General features: G+C 38.6%; 1 protein-coding gene across 1 annotated transcript; it reads right to left on the bottom strand.

Moving 5' to 3' along the window:
* Positions 1-102: 102 nt before the first annotated feature.
* Positions 103-4,983, bottom strand: rnf41 (ring finger protein 41). The gene is made up of 7 exons (XM_026155144.2): positions 4,829-4,983; positions 3,945-4,027; positions 2,718-2,826; positions 2,351-2,622; positions 2,113-2,248; positions 1,673-1,776; positions 103-1,564 (listed from the first exon to the last, which is right to left on the bottom strand). Exons 3-7 carry the CDS (start codon positions 2,805-2,807, stop codon positions 1,210-1,212), a joined length of 957 nt encoding a protein of 318 aa, XP_026010929.1. The 5' UTR covers positions 2,808-2,826; positions 3,945-4,027; positions 4,829-4,983; the 3' UTR covers positions 103-1,209.
* Between the last annotated feature and the right edge of the window lie 7,199 nt (positions 4,984-12,182).

Below are 12,182 nucleotides of genomic sequence, written 5' to 3'. Positions count from 1 at the left end.
GCAGTTCTCTGATGACATGTTGTGGTAAAATAAGGAACTGCATTTTTTCCTAATTAGGAAGCCAAATAAAAACTCAGGCTTTTCCAATGACAAAAATCCACCCAGATTTTACATTTTATTACCTTGTCTGTACAACATGGTACATAACAGACACATAACAAAAACAATAACAAGGAAAATAGTAAAGGGAATTATCCACTTGTGTGGGTTTCTATAACAACAGCTTTTTTTGCTCGTCTTACTACAGCAATGAGTGACTAATGGCGAAGCATTTCTCCTCTTGAAAGCCTTAAAAGTGACTTTACAAATACTGGTACAATCTCCAAGCTGTGTCTGGTTTTAGTGGCATTTCAGCAACAATGTTAGCCAACTGTGAATAATGAAAAAGATGTCCATGATGTAAATGTCTATATTTAAATCAGAAATGAGCCACAACACTTTTTCAAAGCTCATTATACATAGTCATATCCCAAACTTTAAAACTTTCACTAGACCCAACATACAGACTATATGTACAACTGAGGCAACAAACAGATAGAACACAAAATCAATTTCTTTCTGCAGTGAACTTCAAATGCACCGATAAAGGCAGAGCTCCAAATGTCACATGATAACATCTTCAAGCATAATTGTGTGAAAGGCAACACAATAAATAAAACAAATGGCACGGAAGGTCTGAACAATCTAAACTGAGAAGCACAATGTCTCTGGGAATATTCACAGGAAACTAAATACTAAAGCAAGCACGTCCCTGTAGACAGTAAGAGAAGCTGACTAAAGAGAACTGAGATTAACAAAAACAGAAAAATCTAATTACAGTGAGGAGTATAACATTTATAATTCAATATAGTATTTCTATTTACAAGCATTTATACAACAGAGCACATTAAACTGGGGTTTGGGCTTATTACTCTATCAGGACATGGAGCAGAACAATCAGATCATATAATGCACTAAATATAAACCTTGTAAACATCACATCTCACCTTTTATCTTAGATATCAGTCAGTTTAAGTTTATATTTGCCAGGTTCAATAAGCATTTGTCCTTACTTTAAGGCATAGGTATCAAGCTTAGGAGTAAGCCTAAGAGTTTACTTTAAATAAGCCAGATTTATTCAAAAGGTTTCACTCCAAAGAGAGAAATCATACTCATCACAGCAAACCCCCAAAGCAAAACGTCGCTGGATCAGTTCAGCTAGCTGCACAGTTATAAGATCTCCTCGACTCCGTGCGCAAAGATCATAACCAGGCCGGGTTCCAGGATCATATCCTCCCCCATATGCTGATTCTCACAGGCCATCACCACCACTGCCTGCTTGCCAGGGATACGCTTGGCAACGTAGTTCTCATAGTAGCGCCTGTTCATCTGCCGCGTCTCGAGAGTGGCCAGTCCCTGCGGCCAATTACGCTCGTGGGCGTTTTCGATCAGGTCGTTTACAATCGAGAGAGGACAGCCGCTGTCTATGAGGGATCGCTTGATGACTGCTTGGAGGACAGCATCAGGAGTGGAGATCATGCCACCCCAGCGTGTCACTCTAGCAGGCTGCATGGAGTTTACCCACCTGAAGATTTAAAAAAAAAAGAAAAAAAAAAAGAAAAAAAAAAAGAAAATTAGGAACTGAATTTATTTCAGATCAAATATTGGGAGAGGAAAGGAAAGCTTCACTTACTCAAGTATCTCATTGTACTCGATGCTCTCCTCAAGGTTTTGCAAGTTTGGGTTTGCACTGCGAATTGCTCTCATGTAGGCTTTTAGCAGCTGAATGTCTCGTTTCTGGAAATGAAAAGCAATACAGTGAATGAAAAACCTCTCAAAACTGCCTCAAGTACAAAATCTGTAACTGTCCATTTAAAAAACCCAAATAGATTCACATCCACACCAAAAAAAAAAAAAAAAAAAAAAAAGTGCAATAAGAATGAGGAGACCATTGTTATTGCACGTCCATCAAACACATATAATAGGCATGCATCTGTGTCTTATACCACAAAGACATGGCACTCGAATTATTTCTGCCAAATATCATACAGACAGACAACTGTTAATATTTTATCAAGACTAGACTGAATATTTTGTCAAAAATATACTATTGTGTAGGCAAAATACTCTTACTTGTTCCCCCAGCTGGTGTTTATGTTCGGCTACAGTTTTTTCCAGCTCTGAAATTTTAGTTTGCTGCTGCTGGACAACGCTCCGCAAGTGTTTAATACAGTTATGATTGGGCAGCTCATCTTTGGGCATTTCAAGCCTGCAAGAGTGAGAAAAACAGAATATTAAGAAAGAAAAGAAAATTTAATACTATAAAATACAAAGGAGGCTTGTAAGGATTTATTCTATGGAATCCACTTACCCACATCCCTCCTCACAGTTGACAGGCCTTTTGGGGTTGTGCTCACAGTCCTTGAGATGTGACTGCAGCTGGTCCAACCGCAGTGTGGCTGTGCAGCCAAAGCTCGCATTATCACAGCTGATCTGAAGTTTGGACAACATGTTGCGCATAATGCGGGGCACAGGACGGAGGTGAGCCAGCGTCACTACTGTGCGGTCAACAGGACAAATCTGCTGCTGGGCAAACCACTGCGTTATACAGGCATTGCAGAAAGCATGCTCACAGTGTGGAGCCTGAGGTGGAAAAATGCATATGCATATAAAACAAATGTAATGTCAGAAATACAGATAGAATTAAAAGGTGGGGGGTATTTTGATCAAAGACTTGCCTGCACTGGTTCTTCTAACACTCCACTACATATTGGACACAACAGGTCTTCATCCACCTCCCCTTGAAACCTCGTAACGTCGTACCCCATGGTACATTACCCACACCTCCTGAACAACACACAAAAAGGTTTTTAGCCATATTAACTTCTTAGAGACAACTGTAGACAGATGATACTAATCTGTACAAAGACTAAGTATTTTTAATTCTTATGCAACAGAGAGGCACTGACTAATCCTAAATTTATTTGGGTGCATGATAATGACCCCAAAGTGATTAAAAAAAAAACACTTTTAGTGACAAGAAAAACACCAGATGGTACTCAACTAGCCTTGAGGGGTGTACCACAAAGCGAGACTAATAGGTCAGAAGCGTATGTCAAGCTTAAAACTCAAGAGTTTTCAGTGTCACAAAAGTGGTCACCATGGTAACTCATGTTAAACTCTTAACCTGGTCCAGAGCAGGTGTGTTCAGAGTTCTGGTTTACAATTGTGAGCAACTGCCACAATTTAATTGGTACTCTTAAAGACAGCATGATCCAAGTGTGCTACAGATTCTCTGCTGAAGGAAACCATTTTATATATAGCACCAGCTGAACAACACTAATAAAAATAAATGAAGCCATTACAGTGCATACTGTGGACCACATGTCATATAAATGTACATGTATTCAGTTGTCATAATTCGTAGTAGACTGCGGAAAATACAGCAGATTAGAAATTAATCAGTCAATTTGCTGTATATCAGTCACAGAGTATATTTAACCAATAAAATCAATTTAGCTTTGATCTATTGACAATGTCTAGCAGCAACAATTGCCATTTGAGGTATGTATGTTCTTCATAGATCTCTATCACACAATCTGGCAATTTCATGCTGAGAAGCAGTCATGTGCATCAAATTCCCTTTTTTTATGCAAGTGTGAGAATGAATAAAAATCTTCGTTTTTTTAAAATAAAGTTTTAGGTTTGGTAAAGCCAGCTAATGCAAAAAAAAAAAAAAAAAACAAACAAACAAAAAAAACAAAACCCCTGGATATGTTGAACCTGCTTCATAATACAACTGTGCTCAACACCATCAGCTCAGTCTGAGTTTACATAAAGAATCAAAAGCAGTTCAGATTCAAAGAACAAGGGCACGTTTACCAAGACATGTTGACAAATTACTTGCCAAGCAAAGCCAAATAATCTGCCTAAATCCTTCACACGTTCAAATATTTTAAGCCTACCTCACGCACAAAAGGCCTCAAATGTTTCCATTCAGGTCCTGATGTTTTGCTGATACGTCACATCTGGTAAAATGGCCTCCTTGCTAAAAGAGTTTAAAAAAAAAGAAAAAGAAAAATTATAATATTCACAGTGATTGTTAGATTCATTACAGTTCTTGCATGGGACAAAATCCAAGATCGACGCAATTTATCTGGAGATATATTAAAAAAGACGTGAGCTCAGTCGTTTTCAAATTTTCTTGCAATAATCTATATTCTTTACCTAACAGCATCTCACACCTGTTTTATCCTTATGAACATCGTTTTCTGCTTTAACCAAAAAAATGTTTTAAAGGAACAATGACTCAAGACATTGAGCACACAGCCCTGTATCGATGCCCTTGACCTAACGTTGTGTAAATTAAACCCTACTATCACCTATGGCACCTAATGAGAACATCCTGTCATTCCAGCTGACTGGCTGATGACCCAATTTGACTGAAAGCGGCACATGTAGGCGATTTACAGACCCCCCATTTCTCCAGTTGCTCTCAACATGCCCTGCAAACATTAGCATCGCTAACGTTAGCTATATGGAAGATATTTCGTTGACAACGCTGTACTTTGCTCCAGTTATTTGGGGTTTATAATTAAAGCAACTGGGGTCAGCACACAAAAAGCACCTCAATGCTTGGATATAAGAACCCCTCTCTAGTCACGAATTACATGTAGCTATCGCTATTCCACTAACCATCCCTTTTAGCAAATACGGTACCGTTGGTTTTCCCTGGATATTAGCATCAAGCTAACCAGACAGAGCTCAGTCTAGGCGTATTACACAGAGAAATGTCCGCTTACAATTGCACACGCTAGAAGAAAATACCATAACTAACAGATATACTTACCTACGCGTGTATTAAACCAGTTCTTTATGACGAATTCTGTGGGGGGGGTTTTCAGACGTCCCAGTGTAGCTAGAAGCTTGATAGCCACGTCCTGTGCTACATCCTACACTTCAGCGTCGTTGAGACGCAAGCGAGCGGCGACGTCATGACGTACCGCTACAACGTTCGTTTGATTGGTCCTTTAACTTTTTTTTTCTCTCTATCCATCTTTCTATCGTCATTCATCTACAGACCACATTATAATACACGTTTACTCAAATCTGACTAGAACTACCAGTTAATTTTTTCCGTGATGGTTTCATTTGTAAAGACAAATATGGCACAAATACATACAGTAATCTGAAACAGACTTGAGCCACCTCTCATGTCTTTATAATTTGCTTCCAGGAAGCAAAATCTTGTATTTTGATCTTCTTGTATTTTTTAAAGTTCTCTTCAACAATACGTCTTTAGGTTTCCTGGATGATTTTTCAAAGATTTTCTTGGGACATTGGTTGCTTTTTTCATTCATTTTCAGTCTATCCCTATTACCCACCATATTCAGATAAAAACATTTTTGTCTCTGAAACTACTTACAGCATTGCCTGAACTCTATTAGACAAGCTTTTTGGTACTTGAATGAATCATTCAAGCATTAAATTAAATTAAATTTGTCTGATTTTAAATTGCATCTTTAGGTACTTTGTTATTAGCAGCCTGTTGGAAGACAAAAGAAGTGGAAGGCCTACAAAAAACTGTGTCTGAATGTTATGTCTGTAACAAACAGGAAAACAGCCAGCAAAGACTTGACACAGGACCTGAGTAATGCATCATTAGAAATGGTCTCAGTGGAAGAGTGGTAGTCAAGAAGACATTCTTAAAATATGAAAACAGAAAATGCTGAGGTATGCCAAATGACTGACAATGAGTTGCAACGTGTGATTCAGTTTAGTTAAATTAAATTGTATTTACAGTTCATTAACAGTCGCCTTAAGGTGTTTTATATTGTAAGGTATACACTTGGCAATAATAAAGAGAAAACCCCAACAGTCACCCCAACTCCCTGTGACCAAGCAGCTGGTGATAGCAGGAAGGAAAAACTCCCTTTACCAGGAAAAAAAACCTCTTGCAGGACCAGTCCCAGTGAGGGGGATCCATCTGTGATGACCTGTTTAGTGTGAGGATGATGAATCCAGATTTTACGTTTTTGTCTCAATGTTTGGAGGTGGTCAGGAGAGAATTAAACAATGAATGGCTTAATTTATAACCATCAAAATGACCACAAAAAGCATACTAAGTTAAAGAATACCCGGACTAACAAACAAAAAAAACATACACACACAATGGATCACGATCCGTCATGGACTCACCTTCCCAGAGCCTAGATGTCAACAGTGTGGGGGTGACTTTGACAGGGAACAGAACACAAATTAGCCAACATCCAAAGAAGAACTTTGAATCTCTTTCAAGATGCTTATAGAACTATTCCTGAAGACTACTTAAAGACTAAAATGTGTCTAAGAGAGTTCAGGCGTCCTTTAGGAATACCAAATATTGATTTTCAATCTTGTTGGAGTTGTGCAAACTGCCTAATATACCAAATTTCAAGATATGTCTGTGCATGTAACTGAATTGCTGAAACCATTTGCCATTTTCCTAGCAAAGCATAAAGAAACGGAGGGTTGCTCATTACTTTTCCACAGCACAGCCACACAAATATGACACGATTCTTTCTCAGCCGTGAAAGAACATGATGTTATATTTAGGACAGAAGGTAAACAGGAAGGGGGAAAAAAAAAAAATAGGTAGAAATATCCAGACAGAAAATGCACTTTATGCAGAGTGGGTGGATCTGGTTTAGCAGAACAGGGCGCACACTGAAATGAATGACTCAGTCTATAACAGTGTGAGTGCATGCTCCTCCAACACTGACACTGTGTCATTGAACTGCACTGGTACTCTTATAAATATGTGAGGAAACTTAGAGCTAGTTACAGCAATATTCACATTACTTTTGCATGCAAGTCAGTCATTTTATTACATTAGTTTCTTATGAAACTAGTGGTTCAATCTCGTATAAACTCCAGCAGATCAATATTTTAATGTCGCTTGTTACTGTATTTTGCACAAAAACAAACACTTTAAGAAGTATATAAATTCCTTATGAGTAACACACAAAGGTCAAAGTCCAATACACTCCCATCATACTACTATAAAATGCGAGCTAACAGTGGTGGTAAAAACAGTCAAGTTCTTTGCTTTGTCAGTTCCTCATTTGAGTTGAGAAACCTCAAGCCTCAAGCAGATTCTCACATACACACACATTAAAAGGTTTAAAATGTCTTCTCAGCTATATGTTTTTTTTCTTGGGTTCCTAGTTTGAAAGACACTGCAGAAAACACAACACACGAAAAACATAAATAACTCCAGACTCAAGAAATATTTAGCAATAGCACTTTATTGAACACAAACAACCCTAAGCCACAATACTGAATGACGAGACCAATTGGCTGCAGCAAACATTTTATAAAATAGATTCAGGTTTAATGTCACTAAATTGTTTTTTTTTTTTCCTTTTAACGTCAGAAAGACAGATGCAGGTTTTTCCAAAACAGTGAATGATCTTTTACATATTTAACATTTCTGTAACAAATTATCATTCACATGTTCACACAAAGGAATAACAAGGCAAAGTGCTTTCAGGATTGCATTGTCGAAAAAAATTAAAATAAAACAAAAACAGAAAAATGAATGGCTTGAGGTTAAAGGTGAGACGGTGGGTGAGAGGGGAAGGGTGGGGGAGTTGGGCTGGTCCTGTTTTAGAGTAGGCATGGGTGAGCTGTTGGGTGGGTGTGAGGGTGGTGGGATGGTGGGGCCTGGTCTGAAAAACCTCAAACCTTTCACCTTTGTCCCGTACCCCTTTGTAGTCAAAACTGGATGTAAAATGTTGGGGCAGTGCGGAAACAAGACGCCTGTGTAGCAGAATTTGGTACAGAGTGGACAGATGGATTCAAAGGCATACGGCTCGAGGGGCTCAAACTCATCCACATTTACAAATACACCTTACTATCATCCCTGTGACAACCTGTGATATCATTACAACTGTAGGGGGGAGAAAAAATAAAAATAATGAAAATAAATAAATAAATGGCTGACCCAAAAGGAAGCTGTAAACGTTGAAATATTGTATAGCATAGGGCTAGATAGGGAAAGTATATGTATAAGAGGAAACCAAAGAAATAAATGCTGTTAAAATATAAAGCCAATGGTTATTCATTTTCTTAAAAAGATGATTCCTCTGACCATTCGCCACTGAATGTTAAAGGGGATAGACTATCATCATAATCTGCATCATAACGTTGTCTGGCTTCACATTCCAGTGGTATTTTGTCGTATAAATGCTTCTCATAAATATTTTTTTTTCCAAACGTCAAATAGACAAGTACACATACAGCACAACCAAGCACACTTTATGTATAACTACCATTGCTTATGATAAATCTGTATTCCCGCACTGTGAATAAACTTTTTTTTTTTTGTAAGTCAGAACAGGTGGAGAGACGAACAATACTCAAGGCTGCAAAACAAGGAGGTAGGAGAAATGCTACTGAAAAAACAGCAAGTGACGCTAACGCAATCGTTCACTTAAACAATTGTGACACACCAGGCTTCCTGAACCATGCTAGTGCCAACAGCTGCTAGTCCAGTTGGAGTTTGACGAGCTGTGTTTTAACAAATGTTTGATTTTAACTTTGAATATTGACTTGGCTATTTAAAAAAAACAAAAGTGTATCTGCAGCTTTCTGACAGCTCCTGCATTGACTGGGGTAGCAGCTGTGGTGATGTACTAGTTAAAGAAATCTTAAGAGGCTCATTCATCTTTACACAAAAAAAGAAGAAGAAAAAAAAATGTCTGAATCGTGTCTTAACCCTATATTCCCAGACTGGTCATATTTCAAAATTGACTAATTTCAACTTCATTGGTCCTGTTGTCATCACAGGTCTCGAGACCGCGCTGCTGGTGATGGCATTGACTCCTTTACACACAGTAGAATAGTGTATTTGCAGATTTGTAAATGAGGTAATCAGCGTTAGGCTAAATAGGGAACCCTGTCGTTGACACACACGCCCACTTCATTCACCAGCAAAGAGAAAAAAAATAAAAATTCTCAATCAGAGGGACAGGACTGTGGAAAATTAAATCAACTTTGGAATGTTGGGTGGACAAGCCAACTTTTTTTTTTTGTTTAACTTTCTATGAAGGTGCACTGTGAAACTCTTTGATTGTAATTCATCACATGACCTGATTCAAAGTCCTTCCACTCACGATAAGAGCTCCTTTGTCATTACCCCATAATAAGCCACTCAAAAAAACAAAAAAAACAAAAAAAAAAAACACAAAACAGGCAACCCATTAATCTAGCGTTTCCTTTTTAAAACTCGCAATGACTTAAGGCTGCATCAGCAGCAGATCAACGCCTGCTTTAAGTCCAGTTGTGAGAGGATTGTTAATAGCTCGTGAGTTGCAACGAGGTGGCAACATCTACAGTGAAGCAGACTAAACATAAAAACACGGAGAAACAAAAAAGAAAGAGGGACAACCACTACTAAAATGTCACAGAACATGCAGTATACATCCTTTCCTACAGTAAGCTATTCCTAATAACACATTCAAGGGGGCTCCTAATGGGCAAATTCTTTGATATGGCTCTGCTTTAGAGTAATCAAGCTTGGTGAGAGACTACTTCTATTATGGGCTCACAGAAGGAGCATGTCGATAAGGTGCTCCGTCAGAAGATTGCTGCCTTGGTTCAACTGCACGAATGCGTTGTGTCATTCAGTTCGACGGTAAACACTGGAAAGTGTTTCGAACATTTGTTTTCCTTCGTGTAAATAAATGTTTCCCCCCAAAGACACATCTTTTGCTGGTGAAAACAAACGGCACTTTCAAGGGGAATGTTTCTCTAAAACCACAATCACAGGACCTCCAAGTAACAAATTCTGAAAACACACAGGCTATACAGTAGATATAAATCTCATGAGTTTCTTAACTGTACAAGCTTTAGGCTACACACTGAAAAGGGAGGGACACGTAAGAACCCTTAATGCTTAACATTGAAAACAAATATAAGGCATTTCATATTTCCATTTATCCGCATACATCGCCGACAGCAGGTCTAAATATATTTTTTGTGTTTTTTTTGAGAAAACATTTCATTCAAGGAGGAAGAAAGGATGCATATACACATCTACACATGCAAATGAACATGTCTACACCGGCTATTAAACCAGAAGTCCAAACTACAATACCATCAAAGTCCATCCATAAGAAAGAAGAAGAAAAAATGCTCCTACTCAAATTTATCAACTTGTGCAGGGTCCTTTGTCTAAGCAGGCAGCTGTTAAAGATGTATGTCGATCACAGTTTTAAGAATGGAATATCACACACTCCACAATCAAATGCCACCTCTCTGATCACAAACAAGAGGACCACTTGAAATCCTTCATTTGCTACAGATGAGTGACTTTTGGTGTTAACAAAAAAAAGGGCATATTAAATATTTTTCCCAACTGAGGAAGCAATGATAAACAAAAGGTTATTGCACTTTTATCTTCCATTTCAAACGAGGTCAGCTTGAGAGAAGATGATCCATGCCTTAATGTCGAAGTAAGACAACAAATGTTACGTCACTCCTATAATATGATCACACTGTTATTAACACTGCACACAGCTACTACTGCAACCCTACTTGTAGTCAGTCTAGCCTAAAAATAAAAGACAAAAAACAATCTCCACAATCAAATCGCAACACAGTCACAACAAACAGTTTACCTATGTCTGATGTTGAATTCAGGTACCGCATCATTTCACAATCTGCACTGTGAAGTTACTAACCGTCAACGAATACCCAAGAGTTGAGAAGAACAATCAGAAGAAAGCTCTGAAATTCCAGGCAATGGTCTTTCTACAGTTAATGTGTTACTGACAATCAAACCTCATGTTTCCTGCACTAGAGTTAGATGTTTTTCCTCACTTCTTTGCCTCAATTTGGTCTATAGGCTCCTTCGCTTCTTATTGTTGAGAGAGCCAGCTGAGCCCCGAGGTGCCTTCTTTGGATTTGTGCTTTCGTACTATTGATCCTCATCCATCTGATGTTTGATGTGCCCTAAATCGCATCAGTACTGTGCAAGTTATTCAGCCTCCCGAAGGGAGCAAATAGTGAAATCCAGACTAAAACTGTAGGAGTTCTTTAGAGTGTTTTGTTTGTTTTCGTTGTTTTAACTTGGATCACACTAGATTGAAGTAATAATGCTCAGTGGGAGTATGAGCCCATCTACTGTAGTCATGTATGTTCAGTGTAATTTCTCTTTCCCAATATAAGGCTTCTGGGAAATACAAATGGAAGACCGTACCTTTCGGTAGTAACAAATAAAAGGCACCATGCCAACACTGTGTTCGATATTACACAGGTCTTATTGGTGGGGGAAATTAATGACCAAGTGTTCAGGCAGGGAAGGCGGTCAAACGAGCATTAGTCATAATGTAAAACTTGTATTGTTCTGACTTACAGAGGTAAAGTTTTATAGCTACCTTCATTTCCCACCTTAACTTAGACTCTACCCTTCGCTCCACATGACTTGCGTCAGATAACAGAGTCATTGGTTGATCGTAATGAAGAGAAACATGTCGCAACAGGGTTAACTAAGCTTTTCAGTTCAGTTTTCAATTCAAAAAGGAAAAAAAGAAGAATAAAAGGGCTTGTGCATGTTTAGGTTCGACATGCATATGTTGAAAAGTCACTCACACTACAAGAGAAATCTTCACAACTGGCATCAGGAAGGAAAAAAAAAGAAAGAACGCCCCCGCCCCCCCAAAATCACAGAGGATAAATGTCAGCATTGTCACACAAAAGATCACTGATGAGGTAAAACTGCAGGTCCAATAAAAAGTACAAAGTGCAGTTGGCTGCCCCTTCGCAAGGTAGGAAACATGAGACATCTACTGACACTAATCAAACACTTCCGCGTAGATACATCTGATTTAGGCTGGTTTAAGCAGAATTACACAACTCACAACGAAATGGATCGAAAGATCTGAACTCTTTGTTAGCATAGCTGTACAAGCAAGAATTTCTTTTCTGTCTGAATATTTCTGAGGTACACCACTGCTCTCCCCCCACCCCCCACCCTGGTCGTTTGGCTCTAGATATTACATAAGCCAAAGTCGATTGTTTACGAGTGAACTCTGAATTCATTCACAGTGGAAAATATGGCGAGATCCCAACCACTCCGAGCAATCTCTGCACCATGGCAACCTTGAGCTATGTGCTACCTCAATTTATTTGTGTGCTTCTTGACACCCAGAGATTTTTGT

The sequence above is a fragment of the Astatotilapia calliptera genome, chromosome 20 (assembly GCF_964374335.1).
Source record: "Astatotilapia calliptera chromosome 20, fAstCal68.1, whole genome shotgun sequence".
Taxonomy (NCBI): Eukaryota; Metazoa; Chordata; class Actinopteri; order Cichliformes; family Cichlidae; genus Astatotilapia; species Astatotilapia calliptera.
This window is presented reverse-complemented; position numbering and strand designations above follow the sequence as displayed.